The sequence below is a fragment of the Bombyx mori genome, chromosome 10, assembly GCF_030269925.1.
Source record: "Bombyx mori chromosome 10, ASM3026992v2".
Taxonomy (NCBI): Eukaryota; Metazoa; Arthropoda; class Insecta; order Lepidoptera; family Bombycidae; genus Bombyx; species Bombyx mori.
This window is the reverse complement of record NC_085116.1, coordinates 236,105-256,424: the sequence shown is the minus strand read 5'-3', so window position 1 is coordinate 256,424 and position 20,320 is coordinate 236,105. Positions and strand designations below refer to the sequence as shown.

The window sequence follows — 20,320 nt, the reverse complement described above, 5'->3', positions numbered from 1 at the left end:
ATTAATTTAGTAGTGCTTTCACCGAGTGCGGAGGGACGGCGCCGCAGATGTCGCGGCGGCGGCTCCGCGCGCTGGAGGCGGACGCGTGGCAGCACGCGGCGGCCGCGTGGCGCGCCCTCGCTGATAACGACACACCGACTCACACCAACCACTCGTCTATACTATGTTATAAGTCTACGACGGTTTATAATAATGTCATTTTCACCTGTCCCTTCTCACGAAACAGTCAACAACAAGGTCTAATCGAACCGAGCCCAATATAATGATTTATAAAAGCTTTAGACTTAGTCGGATTCTACTGCGTAGAAACGGGGGCAAGTAGCGGCAGAAGCGGAAGCCACGATGTCTAATTCAAAACACAGAAAGGAGGTTGCATCTAAATGACCAGAGAATCTCGTCACGGAGACGCACGGTGAAGGTGAAACCTTGACCCACATCTGTGTACTAGTAGCGCTACACGTTCCGTCAATAGGGTATTTCTACGATCGAGCGAAACACAACTGGAGATAGGAAGCCCCCAAAATAATTCATCAATATCGGAACAAAACAGAGCAGCCGAGTGTAAATGTAAACAAAGGAGCGTTAGCGCGGGCACATGTCTACTTTCTTGATGGAAGAAGCGCCGTGACAGTGGCAGTAACACTAGTCAAAAAACCCTTCAAAAACTTAATAAGATTATTTCTGGAATATATTTTACCGATATCGTGTGGCTGTTGTGTGTGTGTGTGTGTATGTGTAAATAAACGGAACTTCTTCGTGACTACCGACCGTTGATAACACACTAAGTCGACCAAAATTTACTGATACTCCAATTACTTATAGGCCAATTAGATAAGATTACCAATCAAAGAACATAATTTGACAAGCACACATAAACGTTCCGCTTGCGCGTACTCGAAGCGAGAATTAACTGATTAATTTATCCTGATTGTGGCGACACCTCCGGACTACGGGCTGCTTCGTACGTCAGGGACAACCGTTATTTTGTTTCAACGGATGACATGAGATACATACTCGTACGTGAGTTTTTAAATAAACACAAACTTCACAAGGGACATAACCAAAAAGTGAATATAAGTTCTTCTACAAGTAATCGTCGGCTTGTATACAAAATTCTACATTATCATTACTTTCTAAACACATTTGAGACAACGACTTAGGTGTGCTTCTGTCGTTACTGATGCCCCAAAGCGAGTTTAACCACTTACAATCAGTTGTATCGTAGGTACATCTAGATTCCAAGTCAATTCAATAGTGACTAGAAACCCTGAACATTAGCAAATGTAAATGTACATACAAAGGTGGTGGTCAGAAAAAGTCATGTGATCATTGGTCTTCCAGGAAACTGAGCGTTTCGTTTTATATTCGCTAAATGAACTAACACAGGCTGTAGGAGTTAGTTCACACCAAGGTGGACGCCGCTAGGCATCGCTCATCTCATGTCTAAGGGCTGAGCCGGAGCTGGCAGTTCCGCTCTCAATTTAATAACAACGTTTGAACACACCCCCAGCCGAATACATCTCCTTTGGTACGCATTCGACGGTCCGAGCTCGTTTTAGATATTATATGTATAACATAGTACGAGTATGAAATTTGTGATCTGAGAAAATGTTCAAGCTGCCGCCGAGGATGTGTTACGGTGTCAGCGCCGCACCGAGCCCCGAGCGCGCGCTCGCCGTTGGGCACGAGGAATTTAAATTAATTAAGTGGATTACGTGGTGAAGACGTGGTAAGCGCCAGTGGTGGTAACGCAGCGCTCAGCACTGGTCGCCGGACACGGATTGTGGCCAACGGTCTCACTCGATTCATTTACGAGTACTAATCATATTATTTTCTATTTTTATGCGAAACGCGTCAACGACCGGTTTTAATGTGGTCAGGTACATTTGATAAATATAATCGACAATTAGATGAGCGAGTGTCTACTTTCTACCAATACAGCTAAATCAAATATTGCTGTTAGTTAAGTCGGTTCACTCCTAGTCTCTCTAGTTCTATAGCCATAGCCTCTCAGCTTTGAAATATAACCGAAGGTGTATTGCGTATACACATACAACAAGTTCAATTGGAAACGGGGCGCGTGCTGGCATACTGTGAAACGAGTTGGTTAGTTGTCGTCGTGGTCACCAGCAAAAGGAGGAGGTGCGACGTGACATCTCGGTGCCAACTAGTGCCGAGCTCTGGACGCGCGCTCGTGCAGACCACTTACGAGACACGACTGTGATCAGAGACCGGTCCGACACACGTGACGTAACTTTAGACCATATAAGTGGTCAATACTTCGATGGAAAACATTTTTATTATTAGACAATTTACCTTTCATAATGTGATCCTGACATAGCAACAGGAAATAAAAACCTTCGGAAGAGCACGCGGTGGCCACGAGGTGAGTGTTCGCAGCCTCACCAAGGTCGACGTCTGCTGTGTGGTCTGGATATGTTCTGGAATTCTGTTCATCGACACGGTCTTCCATCTTCGTGGGTTCCTGACGTCGCATTGCGGTCAGTAGGTTCTTCCACCTTCATGTCATGACGAACGTGGAGCGCGGACGACATCTTTACCTGACAGTATTAGAAAATATAGACAGGACTCTAATGCTGCCCGGTAAGATGCGAACCGTTACTCCGTCGTGTGTAGCAGCGTCAAGCGTGGCGACCGAGAACCCAATGCGCAGTAAACACGACGCGTGCAACCGACAAGAGCGCTGGTCGCGGACTGGGCGCGAGACGCGGAGGCGGCGCCGCCAGCCCCACGCCCCACGCCCCTCGCTGCGGCCTCTGCCCTGCGTCCACCACCACCACCAGACCTGGACTATCCCTTGCGGCCACCGCAGCGTTCATCAATTGTTTTTCTTATTTCAAAATCACTGTAAATATAACCACCACTAAGATCAAATCAACGTTAAGTTACTAGTGATAGGTGGTTGCATCATTAGTTCATCGTCCACACGGGGAGGAATCACCTCCAGCCTTTTACCTCCTAGTATCTTATTTTCATTTCTCTAGATGTAAATTGACTTAAGAAATACGGGTGTGTAGTATTGGGATAGAATATTCCAATAACCCCATGTGAGCCTTGCGAGTCATAAAAGGCAACTTAAGAACTCAGCGGAAAAGTAGCGTTCTCTGAGTATTAGGTATACCAGCGTACTGCGATCTTCAAACGGCATTTGCTGATGAAAGAGCATATTGTAAACCGTCATTGTAAGCCGGTAGGTACCACCATCCAGCCTATTCCCGTCACGAAGCCGTCATGCGTATCGTTTTGAAGGATGGCTCAGTCGTTATACAATTGAGAGTTTGAGCTCACACCTCACGGTGGGCGGCGCCGCTCACACCTCCGGTACCGACTGGCAGACCGAGGAGTCGTCCACCCGTCTAGCCGACAAAGAATGCAATATGAAGTTAATGCCACACCTTGTATTTCTTCTTCTTTTTTTTATTGCTTAGATGGGTGGACGAGCTCACAGCCAGCCTGGTGTTAAGTGGTTACAGGAGCCCATAGATATCCACAACGTAAATGCGCCATCCACCTTGAGATATAAGTTCTAAGGTCTCAAGTATAGTTACAACGACTGCCCCACCCTTCAAACCGAAACGCATTACTGCTTCACGGCAGAAATAGGCAGGGTGGTGGCACCCATCCACGCGGACTCACAAGAGGTCCTACCACCAGTAAGAGTTAACTTAAGTTCTGCTGAGTCGTCCTCTTCATTGCTGAAGGTCGTGTAAGTCGTAGCTTGAAGATGAACTATACTTCTCCACGTCTTTTTGTCCTCGGCGGCCTTTATAGCCTCAGTTAATGGCAGGCCGGTGACACCTTGTATTTAGTTAATGTGATAGGGACTTCTACTTTGGTTTTTAATGCCTGAAGGTCGTACACTGTGACCGCCGGGCTCCGCACCGCCTTTACTGTGGCGAAGCACAGGAAGCTTACGTACAAGAAGTACTTATTTATATCTTGACGCATCCTTGAATTTAATTAAATGTATTGTATTTAAAAAATAATTATACGATGATTACCTTTTGACAAGGAGTACATGTTTACGTCTGAAGACGCTAACGATACAAAGAACAAAAGTAAGGCCTTAAAGTTTCGCAAAACCCTAAAAAGACAATTGTGTATTAAGCACTGGCTCTACAGGTAACCAACTAGCAGCAGCAGCTGTGCAACGGCTCATGTAGTGGGCGACTAGGCCACTAGGCGTATTGTGTGTGGCTGCAGGTTGAAGGGCCGCAGCGCCGATCCGCCGCCGGACTCGAGTAATGTGGAAGACATTAATGTGGTAGTGAATATAATATTGCGGGCAAGCGTCACGCGCGTCACCGCGATAACGCGACTGATAGTGGAGCGGTCTCCGCAGTCCGCGCACTGTCCTAGAGATGACCTACAGCCGGCTACAGCGCGCCGCGGACGAGCCGCTGTAAGCGTGTTCACGTTATGAACCACTTATTACTACGCAATACTAAATGTACAAACATTTACTGTCCGTTATGTGTGAATTTTAGAGAGAGAGAGAGAGAGAGAGAATACACTTTATTGCACACCAACACAATTTACATTAAAAAAACAGTCAAAAAGCACATACATTTGTACAATAGGCGGTCTTATCGCTAAAGGCGATCTCTTCCAGACAACCGTTTAATTTACAGAAATTCTGTAAAATATAAAAATATAGTAGGTATGTTGCGGTGTACCATAGACAATACATTATTATAGAAAATATATACATACAATAAACAGATATATACCGTTTACATATAATAATATATACCAATATACATGCTTACATACAATACATACTAATATACTTACACACACATAATAAATCAACAGTATGGAAGTGATAAATGATAATGATGCAACAAACAGCACTACGCAGATAAGTAGTGTTCCTTCACCATTCTTTTAAAACAGTTTAAAGTTGGAGCACTTCTCACTGCATCCGGCAGAGCATTCCACAATCGAACCGCCTGGACGGTGAATGAATTGTCAAAGAATGATGATGAATGCACCGGCATTTTCAGTCTCAGGCTATCCGATGATCTCAGAGAAAAATTATGCGTATCACCTAGGAACTCGAAACGTTCTTTGAGATATGTAGGGGTATGGGGGTTAAAGAGAGTACAGTATAGTAATGAAAGGACATGAGTATTGCGGCGAAAGCGAATTGGTAACCACTTGAGTTTAGTGCGAAATTCAGATATATGATCATATTTCCGTAACCCAAATATGAATCTTATGCAGAAATTTTGTAGCCGCTCAAGTTTATCATGTTGTGTTTCGGTTAGATCCGGATAGCTGGAATCGGCGTAGTCAAGAATTGGAAGAAGTAAAGACTGTGCAAGCGCAGTTTTAGTGGCAGTTGGAACAAAATTTCGTAACCTTCTCAACGATCCAGCTGATGCAAACACCTTCCGGCTAATCTCTTTTATTTGTGCGCTCCATGAAAGGTTTTTATCAATTAATTGATTTCAATTGTTAAATTAGGTCGAAAAGACTTGGTCTTCATTCTCTCTTGACAAATCGCTTGTTACTATTATATAAAATCCTACGCAAAGCTAAATAACCAAATATAAATAAAACCTATCAAATAAAACAAAATTGTGCTTATTTCGGATATATGGAAGCATTACATCAGTATTTGAATAGCTTGCAGAGCAGAGGGAACGCCCGCGCCGTATTCAACACTAATTATTATTACAGTTCATTTTAATACTTTATTCTACCCTGCCTATTTTTTCCGTGAAGCAGAAATGCGTTTCGGCATGAAACTGTTCTGTACAAACGGTTAAGTACTTAGAGCTCATACGAGTATATACCTAGTCTTGCCATAAATACTGAGACAAAGGAAAACAAAAAAAAACTATTGCAAATAACATTTATTACTTTTACAATGTGTTAGTTTAATGCATAAATATAAAACAATTTAAAGTATAAAAAGCTTATTCGAAGTGGTCTCCATTGGCTGCAATACAGTCCTTTAAACGTTGAGGCCAGTTATCAATAGAAGCACGCACACTTTCCATGGGAAAATTTTTCACTGCCAATCGTTCGGATTGTTTTAGGGACTCCAAATTATCACGGCGTTTAGAGCAAGCCGTACTCTCTAAAACTGACCATAAATTATAATCCAGCGGATTAAGATCGGGACTAGACGACGGCCAGTCTTCAGCTCTGATGAAGTCCGAAACGTTCGTTTCCAACCAAGACTGCGTAGACCGAGCTTTATGACCTGGCGCCGAGTCTTGCTGGAAGGACCATTCTTGATTATTGAACATGGTGTTGTTAAGGGGCTTCACTACCTTCTCAAGAATGGTATCTTGATACACTTGTGCCGATTTTTTGATACCTTTTTCACAAAAGTATGGCTCAGTCATTCCTTCATAGCTAATACCCCACCAAACCATCACTGAAGTCCGATAGTGCCCACGTTGCACTCTGTTGACTAATTGGGAAGCTTCCTTAGAGCTTTGAGCATAAATACGGTCACTTTGTTTGTTAAAATGTTGCTCAATTGTAAAAAAATTCTCATCCGTAAACAAAAATTTTCTATGACCTCCCTTTGCATACCGCTTCAGTAGTTGTTTCGATTTTACCACCCTATTCTCTTTTAAATTATCAGTTAAGAAATGACCAGTACGTCTCTTATAGGCTGCAAGTCTTAAGTCATCTTTTAAAATACGCGACATGGTTCTAGGTGCTATCTTCATCTCCCGAGATAAAATCTTTTGCTTTCGGACAGGATTTCTTCGAATTCTTTCCCTTACTGCTTTGACCACCTTTTTCGTACGAACACTACGTGGACGGCCAGATCTTTTTCTGTCACAAACAGAGGAGGTCTCATTGCACCTATTAATAGCCCGGTACACAAACATTTTAATAATACCATACCTACTTTGTGTAATGCAATCACAGCGATTCGGTTCTCTTTATCACCCCATTCCATTTTAATATCGCAAAATATTGTACAATGTGTTGGCGCCAAAATGAGAAAACTCAATGAGCAATTATATAAAAATGACAGATTCCAAATTCAAATGTAATATTTTGTTTATTTTTAATTGTAACAGTATTTATGGCCAGACTAAGTAGGTATATGTGGGTGGCGGCTTTTTTGTTGGTGATGTCTATAGGCTCCAATAACCACTTAACACCAAGGGGGCCGTGAGCTCATCTACTCATATAGTCCATTTAAAAAAATATATCAAATATAATAGAAACATATCAGTGAAATAAAAAAACGTGTGAGTCCGGGGGAGCCGTTCTCGTTTCAAGTAAACTTTTTGTTCTTTACGGCGTCCGCTAAGTTTCTCGATGGATCTTCTCAGCTGGTCGCTATTCCCATCTTGTGGTAGATTACGAGTATTAGCAAACATCCCCGTTCTGAATGAGTACTTCAGTGAGTTAATTCATCTTGGTTATGTGGCGAACTCACTGAACCAAAAACCTTCCAAAAAAATGAACGGCCGTTTTACAAAAAAAATCCTTGCTCATAAATTCTTACAAGACACCAGAATTTGCTTCCGATTATTTCAACCGTGCTTGTGTTCTTGAAGCTGCCTATCTCTATCAAACGTGTTTGTGATAAATTAATTTTATTTGTATGTTTGAGTGTAACGAAAGCGAACTTGTAAAAGTAACAAATTACGTTCGATTTTAAATTTCGTGAAAAATGAAATCCGGAACGAGGTGATCCGACAAGTTATAGACATAGCAGATGGAATTAGTAAGCTGAAGTGGCAATGGGCTGTTCTTATTAGCCGGCCAATGATAATCGTTGGGGTAAATGCGTGCTTGAGTGGAGACCGCGAATTGACAAACGTAGTGCAGGACGCCCTCAGGCTCGATGGAGTGATGATCTGTGCAGGGTGGCTGGCTGGAGCTGGATGAGAGAACCCGAGGATCGTGCTCAGTGGCGCGTAATTGGAGAGACCAGCAGTGGACTGCTATAGGCTGATGATGATAATGATGTTATTATAGTTTGCTTATTAGGTAGTTTGTTTATTAATTTTCTTGAATACCGTCTTAAACGATTGTTGACATGCGTTGGACTTATTATATATTAGTTAACCAACTATTTTAACAAGCAACAGGAGGAAACAGTCAACTCTAACCAATCTTAGCTAACTGGGCAGGCTTGCACCGATATAGGTACATTTAAACCTTAAGAATCAGTAAATGAACCAAATAAAACGATTCACATAGCTTCGATCCTCGCGATCTCCCCAAACAGTCGTCAATGTCGTCTTCAAATCAAATTGAAGCAAATTATTTGTCAAAAAAAAATCGGTTGTCTGTAAAGTCGGTTTACTGACGATAGTCGAACGTGACAACGTCATAAGAAAATACTGATGGAATGGTTCATTTTTCAAACGATTTTTTTGTTTGTTTTTTTATTGCCTTTGCAGGCAGACGAACATACGGCCCACCTGATGGTAAGTGGTCACCGTAGCTCATGGACGTCAGCAATGCCAGGGGCAGAGCCAAGCCGCTGCCTACCATAAAGTACTCTCCGCAAGCCTCGTTTGAAGAAGGACATGTCATGGCTCTCGGAAAACACCGTGGAAGGGAGTTCATTCCAAAGCCGAATGGTACGTGCCAAAAAAGATCTTTGGAAACGCACTGTCGATGAACGCAGCGGTTCCAGATAATATGGATGAACTCTGCTCCGATGGCGGAAGGTGCGATGATAAAAATGAGATGAGGGGATCATCTCGAATAATTCCTCAGAGCATTCCCCATGGACCATACGGTATAAAACACAGAGAGAACCGAAGTCCCTCCGTAGACCCAGAAGATCCAAGCGATCCGCGAGAGCGGGACTATCGACCATCCGAACAGCCCGTTTCTGTATGGAGTCAAATGGAAGTAGCTGGTATTTGGGAGCCCCGGCCCAGAGGTGAGAACAGTACTCCACGTGAGGTCGGACCTGCGCTTTATAAAGCGCAAGTCTCTGTTCAGGCGTGAAATACCGCTTCGCTCTGTTGAGGACTCCCAACATTTTAGAAGCCAATTTGGCTTTACTTTCCAAATGACTCCGAAACTGGACATCGCTCGAAATATCGACCCCCAGAATCCCGATACTCACGGAAAGCTGCAGGGATACTCCTTGAAATTCCGGCGCCATGACAAAAGGGTCCTTCTTCGTAGTGAACGTGAAACCTATGTCTTCAATGGGTTGAACTGAACTGAATTCAGTTCACCCCACTTGGAGACCCGCCCCAGAGAGCTCTCCACTTCAGACACAAGTTTTAATCGCCTCTCGTGTACAACGCTTCGAGAGAGACTGATGGCCAGATTTGTTTGATAGATATTTTGTATGGACAATTGACATCACATTCACTTTTTTTTGTTGCTGTATAGGCAGACGAGCATACGGCCCACCGGATGGTGAGTGGTTACCGTCGCTCATGGACGTCAGCAATGCCAGGAGCAGAGCCAAGCCGCTGCCTACCGTTTAATACTCTCCACAAGCCTCGTTTGAAGAAGAACATGTCATAGCGCTCGGAAAACTCCGTGGAGGGGAGCTCATTCCATAGCCATACGTGGCAAAAAAGATCTCTGGAAACACACTGTGGATGAACGTAGTGGCTCCAGGTAGTATGGATGGACTCTACTCCGGTGGCGGGCGGTGAGATGGTAAAAGCGAGATGTCGGTATCATCTCGAACAATTCCTCAGAGCACTCCCCATGGAACATACGGTACAGAATACAGAGGAAACCGAAGTCCTACCGCAGACCCAGAGGTTCCAAACGATCCGTAAGAATGGGACTATCGACAATCCGAACGGCTCTTTTCTGTATGGAGTCAAATGGAAGTAGCTGGTATTTGGGAGCCCCTGCCCAGGGGTGGGAGCAGTACTCCATGTGGGGAATATACGACGAAAGGAAAGATCTTCCACCGAGCGGGTGATATTACTCGGTAGACCGACGGTCCGAATGCTGTTGTTCGGAACTTGTATATATGGGCTTTATTTTGAAAATGTCGTACGCGAGATTCAGGCATCTGTCAATTATCTTGCGTTGTATGATGGCTACCCGCCACACTCCACGCGAGGCCGGACCTGTGTTTTGTAAAGCAAAAGTCTTTGTCTAGGCGTGAAGTACCGCTTCGCTCTATTGAGGACTCCCAGCATTTTTGACACCAACTTGGCTTTGCCCTCCAAATTACTCCGAAATTGGACATCGCTCGAAATGTCGACCCTAATTATCCCAATATTCTTGGAAGGTTGTAGGAATACTCCTTGGAATTGCCGCGCCATGACAAAGGGGTGCTTTGCAGTGAACGCGCAAACCTGTCTTCAACAGGTTGAATTGACCCAAATTCAATTCACCCCATTCGGAGGCTCGCCCCAGAGAGTTTTCCACTTCAGACACAAGTTTTGATCGCCTCTCTTGCACCACGCTCCGCGAGAGACTCTGATGGCCGATATATCGCGCATCCCCCGTGCTGTCATCCACATAGTAATACATGCCATCAAAAGACAGCATGTCATTGATATATAAGATGAAAAGCGTAGGGGAGAGCACCGAACCTTGTGGAACGCCAGCGTTAATGGTCATGGTATCAGAGCATTCACCGTCTAGAATGACCGTGATGCTCCGCCCATCCAAAATGAAAACGGTGAAGGAATAACATCGTATAATAAAAATCAAACTCGCAAAAATTATAATTTGCGTAATCACTGGTGGTAGGACCTCTTGGGAGTCCCCACCGGTAGGTACCACCACTCCGCCTATTTCCGCCGTGAAGCAGTAATGCGTTTCGGTTCGAAGGGTGGGGGTAGCCGTTGTAACTACCTAGTCAGGTCATAAATTCTGTCACATGTTTAATGTAAAATTATTAACAAGTTTATTCATTATGTAACCATTCATATACCAAAATGAACTTAGCAAAACATAGATTCTTATGACATTAAAGTTTATTCAAAATGACCTCCGTGATTTTGAATACAGGCCTTCAATCTGAGCGGCCAGTCGTCTATCGCAGCACGAACGAGGTCCATGTCAATATCGGCGGCTGCCTTAATCAAGGATGTCTTGAGTGACTCCAAATTGGGATGAGGCTTTGAGCACGCCTTTTCCTCCAAGTGTTGCCATATCTTGTAATCTAACGGATTCAAATCTGGACTGGAGGAGGGCCAGTCTTCGTGCCGGATGAAGTCGATTTCACGCGCCGCCAGCCAGTCTTATGACATTCTTAGCATCTTCATTCGCTCTATGAGCTGGTGCCGAATCTTGTTGGAATACCCAGTGCCTGTTATTAAATATGGTATGAGAAACAGGTTCCACAAGGTTCGTCAAGACTGTATTTTGATACACAACTGCATTCGTTTTTACACCTTTCTCACAAAAATGTACCTCTGTTAAGCCCCAATAAGAAACTCCCAACCATACCATGAGCGAGGATGGAAAATGACCTCGTTGGACACGCGGAATACGGTCTTCTACGGTAAAAATTTTTTCATCCGAAAAAAGAATTTCCCGATATTTTTTTCCCGCGTACCGCTTCAACAAAGCGCGGCATCTCTTCAGTCTCAGGTCCATTAGACGAGCATTCAAACGATGTCCTGTTTTTTTTCGATATGCCCGAAGCCCTAAGTCTTCATTTAACACCCTTTTCACCGTGGTTCTGCTTAACCCCATCTGAAGGGCCAACATTTTCTGCTTACGTTTGGGATTTCTTTGAATTCGCGCCTTCACAGCTTTTATCACTGCTGGAGTCCTAACAGACCGAGGACGACCACTTCTTGACCTGTCATCTACACTAGAGTCTTCATTGTATCGTTTGATGGTACGATAAACGAATCTTTTGGTTATATTAAAATTTTTCAGTATGTTAAAAATTTGAATTGGCGCGTAACCGCAACGATGCAACGCAATAACTGCAACACGGTCTTCTTTAAGCGTCCACTCCATATTTAAAAATGAGTAAAATTCTAAAAGTATACTATTTTTATTTTCATGAACAATTCGAAATTCGAATTCAATAAACTTTTTTGTGGCCAGCATTCTAAAAGAAAAGTTTTTACTGTGTGACAATACTTATGACCTGACTAGTTATACTGAGACCTTAGAACTTATATCTCGAGGTGGGTGGCGCATTCACGTTGAAGATGTCTATGGGCTCCACCTGTCAAAGGCCTTCGCGATACCAAGGCTCACAGCGAGAGCCTCACCCTTGCTCTCCGAGGCTTCAGCCCATCTGTGAGTAAGGTATACAAGAAGATCGCCATCTGAGCGACCGTGACGGAAGCCGTACTGTCGGTCGCTGATCAGCTGGCGATCCTCTATATACTTCAGGAGTTGTATGTTGATTATTCGCTCCATCACCTTGGAAAGCAAGGAAGTTATCGCGATAGGCCTATAACTCGATGGGTCCGACCGGTCACCCTTCTTGGGGATAGGGTGGACATAGGCAGTCTTCCATGAAGACGGAACCCTGTTAGTACTATACGAGAGGCGATACAAACGCGTTAGCGCAGGTGTCAACTCAGGGGTGCACGTTTTCAAAACCACTGCAGGAATGCAGTCTGGCCCTCTCGACTTATGGACGTCCAGGGCCCAGAGCTCCCGCCTGACTGCACACTGTGTAAAGCAGATCTCCGGCAAAGAGCTATCACACTGGAGGATGTTCGGTGGTGTGGCACCCCCGTCATCCATAGTCGAGTTCGAGGCGAAGAGTTTGACCAGAGGATCAGCCTTCTGTTTCGCACTATGGGCCAGACTGTCGGACTTGCGTAGTGATGGGAGACTAGACCTGCTGAATTTACCTTCTGCTTATCGGACTTGCGTAGTGATGGGAGACTAGAACTGCAGAAGTTACCTTCTGCAGCCTTAGCGAGCGACCAGAAAGCACGGTTCCCGGCGGAATATCTCTTCAGTCGCTCGCCAATTCTTTTCACTGAACTTCATACTTGACGAAAACATGTAAATGTATTATTGTATAGCAGCTGTCACGCGGATGCATCGCTCACTCAAGCAGGAGTGTTTACTGAAGCTAGTACGCGTCAAAATGTTAATACTTCCTCCCACGATGTGTGCCTTGAAACATGAAGTGTAAGACTTAATTGCAAAATCGTATAATATAGAGGGTGACCTAAGATTCAAACCGGAACGTATGACTTCTTTGCGACAGAAATAGTGAAGACTTCTAATATTGCCTACTATCACAGTTGGCGTTGTTATATTAAAAAGTGGCACCCATAATACCTACCTCTTTTACACGTCCTTACGGATCCATCGGATCCAATAACCCTTGCATTAGACGCCTTGTGCTCTAACACTAGGGGTAGAGACTCCGATAACCGTACACGTCGAATTCGGCAAAGAGTTCGACGTGCAACCTAAACATCAGCCCGTTGAGTTTCTCGCCGGATCTTCTCAGCGGGTCGCGATTCCGATCCGGTAGTAGATTCATTCGCGAAGCAGTAGCTACTTTTGAGTTTTTAGGTCTCCCTTAGAGGCGCTCAAGTAGCTGTTAGCAAATTCCGTCCTTTCGGGCTGATACATTGCTCGCCCACCTGTCCTTGTGAAACTGGAAATGTCTCCGGGCCACCAGTACTTCCACAATCATAAAAAAAACTTTCTTTTAATATCATAGCATCTGCGTAAAATTTCCTGCTGATTGTAAACAACCTTTACTGGTGGTAGGACCTCATGTAAGTCCGCACGGGTAGGTACCACCACCCTGCCTATTTCTGCCGTGAAGCAGTAATGCGTTGCGGATTGAAGGGTGGGGCAGCCGTTATAACTATACTGATACCTCAGAACTTATATCTCAAGGTGGGTGGCGCATGTATGTTGTAGACATCTACAACATAAATGCGCCACCCACTTAACCACTTAGTACCAGGTGGACTGTGAGCTCATTCACCTACATTTGACTCCAACACTCAATTAGAAATTAAATCCTAGATAGGTCGGGTTGGCAGAAGGCGTCTTAGACCCCGCGTTTCATCATTGCGACCGTAAGTTTGCAAAAGCACCACCGTGAAGTCCACCTAGACTATTTACTTAGAAACACTGCGTCGTTTTTTTGTTAATTCAACAACTTAAGCTTACTCATGATTTTTTAACGTTTAACATCTGTGAAAGTATTAGTTTTCTCATAGTTGTGCAACTATGAGAAAATTAAACAAAATAGTTAAACCTTTCTTCTTAGGCTCTTTTAAAAAGTTAATTAGTTTATTCAGGAAATTCATTAATATTCATTCATCATTTCATTAATAACATAATAATATCTGACTTCCAAAAAATTTAACTTTATTTCGGACTTGGTTACAAATACTCTGGCTGTATGGATTATGTTTCTTTTGCCTAATTTATCTATACTGTGACGCTGCGCCAGATATTTTGTTTCTTCAAACATCTTTTAACTATTTGTGTTCGTCTCAATTTATCTGTCTTCTTACATATAAAACAATACGAATAATCAATATCTTCACGAATTTTTATATGAATCAGTGTATGAGTTGAGATTGTAAATGTTACCTTGTGGTTAAATTAACAAAAAATGGCTCAGCGTTTCCCAGTAAGTGGTCCAGGTGGATCTCCCGGTGGTACTCCAGGAAATTTACCGCCCCAACAAAGATACGCAGGGCCGCAGCCGCCGTCTGCCTCGCCGCTACCACCCCGACCCTACCCAGGACCTAACTTTCCAGTGAGTGTCCCAGTCAAATGTCAAAACTTAGGTATGTGCAAAATTTGTTGCTCTATTTAAACAACTATTGTTTTACAATGGTTTACATACTGCAACAAACTTTGCACAGAAGCTTCGAAATAAGAAAAAAAGGTCACTGGTGCATGTTTTTGACATTCCAATGGCAACTATATTCTCTAAACAAAATACTGAGACTGGGTTTTCACCGTCCACGGGTAGGCAGCGACATTATTAGTAACGTAGTTTGTAGTACAATACTCAATAAATTATTCGATTATTTAATCACTATTGAAGTAATGTTCACTTTATTTTAAAATTACCCTATGTGGGTAATTTGTGGTAAAACCCACACCGTTTGATGTGACATTAAAATTTTGCTACAAAAATTTGATAACTTCAAGTACAGTAGATCCTCTATAAGTTAAAGACCAATGGAAATGTTAAATATTTTGAGTTATTGAGGTTTTACTTACAGAGGTTCGTTTATGAGCTTTGTTTAGGATTTATAGAGATAGCTAGGTTAAATGCAAATGTAACTTTGAAATGTTAATACATATGTACATACATACATTATTTTACGGTTAAAGGCTAAAAGTTAGGTTAAACTTTTACTAAAGTTTGTTTTATTCTATATAAGTTGTTTTAATTTATATTACTATGTATAAAGTTGTTTTCGTTATTTCATTTAATTCACTCTTTAAATTAATTTTATTTTCAATATTAAATAAAGAGGAGAAAATGTCATCCTCTGTGTTAAAGAATTGATCTGTAAAAATCATAAAGCGTTTACAGCTGGCCTTGCTTCGCTTATAGATATAATCACAGGTGGATCTTGTGGCTCGTCATTTAAATCATATCATCACTCTGAGCACCATGAATAATGGTATATTTTTTTTCTTATGTTCACATTCCCTACATGTACCCTAACATACAGGGAACCATTTCTGTTTGCACATTCATCTACAATGACTCATGACATGGACATAGGTAAGATTGAAGTTACAAAGGTCATCGTAGCTACAGCTTTGAGATACTGAGGTGTGACACCGAAATTATTAGTTTTAGTTATAGATGTTTCATATTTTAATTAGAAGAGGTTTAGGACTGAGGGGAAGGGAATACAAAATATTATGAATTAACAGAGGTTATTATGTTGTTGAGGTTTAAGCTATCAAAGTTCTATTGTATTTAACAAAATAAAATAAGTAAGTAAGTAAAAAAGTAAGTGTGCTCTATCATGCTGAAGTGTTGCTGAAGTGGGTTCATTCATTGAAAGAAAACGGCAGCTGAAGCACAACGAGAGTTCCAATAACTTTACAAAGACCTTGCTCTGAGCCAAATAATGTGAGGTGATTAGCTTCATCACTTCAAAGATTCAGGGATTTCAAGCTCACAACAGCCTACGTGAAGAAAAAACAAAAACTTTCAAAGATGCTGAACGGGAGGATCTTTCTCGAGAAGGATCCGTGCCAAATGGGATATCAGCTCGCTTGAGCTTTAGAAATTAGTCTCCAAGCCATTTCCAAATAATTGTATGGATTAGGAATGATTCAAAAACAAGTTACTTGGGTTTCTTATGAGTCGAAGTCAAGAGATCTTGTGTCCCTTATTCGCCTGTAATACAAATGGAAGAGTTTCCCTCATTGAATCGTGATGGATGATTTAAAATTGTAAAATTGTTGTTTAAAACTTAGTAAGGTCCCCTTATAGACTTGAAAGTTGTTTCAAGATTTATTTGTTATCCCCAGACTTCACTTAAATGATCTTCATAACATTAAATGTGCTCTTTTGACAGTACGAATTATGTAGAAATGAAGATGATTATCATTATTATTGTGGGCATATCATTTAACTTCATATACAATTTTTTTTTCCTTTAATTATTTATATTTTATGCACAAAACAAAAGTTGTACACAGGCGGATTTGATGCCATAGGCATTCTCTTCCAGTCGACCATAGGATGGTGCAGAGATAATGCATGGTAGGTGCATTAACAAAAGAATAACAAACAACAACAACAAAACAAAAAAAAAAGAACAAACTCAAAACAAAAATCTTCCTTAAAGTAACATCTCAGTATTATAGAATACACATAATGTTAAATATAAGTACTTTTCCATAAATAAAGTCAAGATTGTATGCATTGTCTGAAGTTCATATTACTAGTTCACTGAATACAGTTCTGAGACTAGTTATGATTGTATTTTATAAGTAGATATAGATTAATTCTGATTGATTTGAGCAACTTCATTGTAGTCTTCAAAATACTGGATGTGGTTTCACATTATGCGTCAGGTTGTGTTTCATGTAATTCCATTACCTATTTTCTTCCATTACAACAATAAGTCTATCCAGATTTTACTACAAGCAATTGAAAAAACTTAAATTCTTGGACCTGTTGTTTAAGTTATGTAGCTAGTTTGAGTAGTTGTGGTACTTGACTTAGGCCAGAATTACAGTCACCTTTTTTGTAGCGATTTTAATAACCTGTGACTCAAAATAATAGGTTGGGGAAAAAGTTTCTTCGCATGTTTTAAGAAAATTCACAACATTTCATAATATAATTTATTTACATTTAACTAAAGTATGTAGGTACCAGTTTGTTCGATAACTTTTTGCCAACTTGTAGGTAGGGACATGATCCCATTGCTATAGAAATTTTGGGGCTTCTGATCAAAATACCGCGACAATTGGTTTTGGCCTAAAGAGTTCTGAAGAGACCGAAACAGGTGGAAATCGGAAGGTGCAAGGTCAAGACCATACGGCAGAAGCATTAACATCTCCAAGCTCTCTTAATTTTTGCTGAGTGGCTAAAGATGTGTGAGGTCTAGCGTTATCATGATAAAAAACCACAGCCCTTCTGTTGACGAATTCCGGCCGCTTTCTCTCTACTTCTTGCTTTAATCTCTTCAGTTGTTCGCAGTAGAGCTTAGAATCGATGGTCCTGCCTTGTGGTAACAACTCATAATGAATAATGCCCTTCCAATCCCACCACACAAAATGCATTACCTTGTTGCGAGCTACACCGTGTTTCGCCACAGTCTGTTAAGCCTGACCGGCCTTTGCCGAAATATCAAGCTTTTTCGTGTACCCAGTTTTTTTTCAAATGCGCCAAACCTGTTTTGTGGTCAATTCCCAGTTTTTCAGCTACGTCGTAACTACTGATAAGCCGATCTTGCTCCATTTTTTTTAAAAATGGCATCCATTTGATCTGTAATAGGGCGACCAGAGTGACGTGCATCTTTGACATCAAAAATTCCGGATTGAAAACGCTTAAACCAAATTTGTGCTACTCTGACAGACACTGCACAAGGTCCATAAACATCGCAATTTTTTTTACAAACTGCAATGCTAACAAGATCAAATTGTCAACAGGCACGCAGCGGATTCGGCGGCGGCGGCGTAGTGGCAGGAGGGGGCGCGCGAGCGGCGGGGGGTGCGGCCTATGGCGGCGGCCCCCGCCCCGCGCCGCCCTCGCCCTCCCCCGTGGCGCCCCCCTCCGCCGTCGCACAGAAGCGCGGGGGTGAGGTCCGCGCCCCGCACCCGCCGCCGCACAAGCCGCTGTACGACGCGTACTCGCAGCCGTCCGCCAAGCGCAAGAAGCGCCTCGCCGACAAGATCCTGCCGCAGAAGGTGCGGGACCTCGTGCCCGAGTCGCAGGCCTACATGGACCTGCTCGCGTTCGAACGCAAACTCGACGCCACCATAATGCGCAAACGTCTCGACATTCAAGAAGCCCTCAAACGCCCCATGAAACAGAAACGAAAACTTCGAATATTCATCTCCAACACGTTCTACCCCGGTTTGTATTTTCTATTTATTTATTTGGTAGCGAATACCAAAGCCTCGCGCCGCTGCCGGCAGCACCACCGCGCTGAACTTATTGATACATTGGCTTGTGGGCGGCGCAGGTCAGGGCGACAACGCGGTGCCGTCGTGGGAGCTGCGCGTGGAGGGCCGTCTGCTCGACGACTCCAAGAACGATCCGAACAAGGTTGGTGCGACGCGCTCGTGGCCCCGGACGCTCCTCGTGAATGGGTTTCATTAAACGTTCAGCACAGAATGTCCCGTTGCAGGTGAAGCGGAAGTTTTCGTCGTTCTTCAAGTCTCTGGTGATAGAACTCGATAAAGATCTGTACGGGCCCGACAACCACCTCGTGGAGTGGCACCGCACGGTGACCACGCAGGAGACGGACGGCTTCCAGGTGAAGCGACCCGGCTACAAGAACGTGCGGTGCACCATCCTGCTGCTGCTGGACTACCAGCCGTTGCAGTTCAAGCTGGACCAGCGGCTGGCGCGGCTGTTGGGCGTGCACACGCAGACGCGGCCCGTCATAGTGAACGCGCTGTGGCAGTACGTGAAGACGCACCGCCTGCAGGACCCGCACGAGCGCGAGTACATCGCCTGCGACCGCTACCTCGAGCAGATCTTCGGGGCACCGCGCGTCAAGCTGGCCGAGGTGCCGGCGCGCCTGGGCGCCCTGCTGCACGCGCCCGACCCCATCGTCATCAACCACGTCATCGCCGTGGAGCCGCCGCACGACGCCAAGCAGACCGCCTGCTACGACATCGACGTCGAGGTGGACGACACGCTCAAGGCGCAGATGAACAACTTCCTGCTCAGCACCGCCAACCAGCAGGAGATCCAAGGCCTCGACTCCAAGATCCACGAGACTGTGAGTCCGACCCCCGCCCCCGCACCGTCCCCGCCCCCCGCCCTCTCTGACTGGCGCCGTCGACTTGCAGGTGGACACCATCAACCAGTTGAAAACAAACCGCGAGTTCTTCTTGAGCTTCAGCAAGGATCCGCAGCAGTTCATCCAGAAGTGGCTCGTCAGTCAGTCCAGAGACCTCAAGGTCAGTGATCACATTAAATTATTAACGTAAGCTAAAAAAAATTATTCTCCACGTGAGCACCGTGACCTGGGTTGCAGAGCATGAGCGGCGGCGCCAGCGGCAACCCGGAGGAGGAGCGGCGCGCACAGTTCTACTGCGCGGGCTGGGCGGGCGAGGCGGCCGCGCGACACCTGCACGCGCGCCTGCTGGCCCGCCGCCGCGACCTCGACCTGGCGCTGCGCCCCGCGCTCCTTTAATTATACTCTTACCCGCCAACTCTGGACTTTCATTTCACTTAATAGCTCTTCAGTTCCTGCCAGACATCATTCTTTATTGTTCATAGCGAAAGTCATTAAACGCTTTCCTGATAATATTGAATGAAATGAAGTGATATAAGTAATGTAAAAAGAAACTGTATCCTGCTTTAAATTAAACACATCAATTATAAACTAGAGGTTCACAGACTTTTCTCATAGATCACTTTCAAAACTTAGGTAGTTCCGGTGGACCCCTGCAGCTACATTTCTACCATATTCCTAAAATTCGACTAAAAATGTGAAGATTTTGATGGAGAATTTTCATACTTAGATGCACTACCTAAGAAAATCTGCGAATTTATTTGTTTAATAATTATTGATCATGCTGTAAGTGGATAACAGCATAGTCAAGCAGACAAAAAATGAAAACAAGCCCACGGCACAAGTCTTACGGCCGTTTTCAATAACGTATCTGAGTTTTCGGATAGATAGCTATCTCCGAATATCAGCAAGAGCGTATCTATCCTTAGTTTGCGTTTCACAATCACGGATAAGTGCTA

At 43.7% G+C, this 20,320-nt stretch overlaps 1 protein-coding gene and 1 non-coding gene across 3 annotated transcripts; one reads left to right on the top strand and one right to left on the bottom strand.

Moving 5' to 3' along the window:
- Positions 1 to 2,530: 2,530 nt before the first annotated feature.
- Positions 2,531 to 2,632, bottom strand: Mir8 (microRNA mir-8). The gene has a single exon (NR_107235.1). It is a non-coding gene; the product is annotated as a microRNA mir-8 (primary transcript).
- An 11,681-nt stretch (positions 2,633 to 14,313) lies between these two features.
- Positions 14,314 to 19,779, top strand: LOC101735816 (brahma-associated protein of 60 kDa). Of its 2 annotated transcripts, none has more exons than XM_038013415.2 (6): positions 14,314 to 14,665; positions 18,043 to 18,469; positions 18,579 to 18,661; positions 18,744 to 19,343; positions 19,414 to 19,524; positions 19,602 to 19,779. In XM_038013415.2, the coding sequence occupies exons 1-6, from the start codon at positions 14,519 to 14,521 to the stop codon at positions 19,758 to 19,760; spliced, it is 1,527 nt and encodes a 508-aa protein (XP_037869343.1). In that variant the 5' UTR covers positions 14,314 to 14,518; the 3' UTR covers positions 19,761 to 19,779. The 2 variants fall into 2 exon arrangements, with proteins under 2 accessions (XP_037869343.1, XP_037869342.1); XM_038013414.2 differs by having other exon boundaries at positions 14,316 to 14,665; positions 18,729 to 19,343.
- Positions 19,780 to 20,320: the final 541 nt, after the last annotated feature.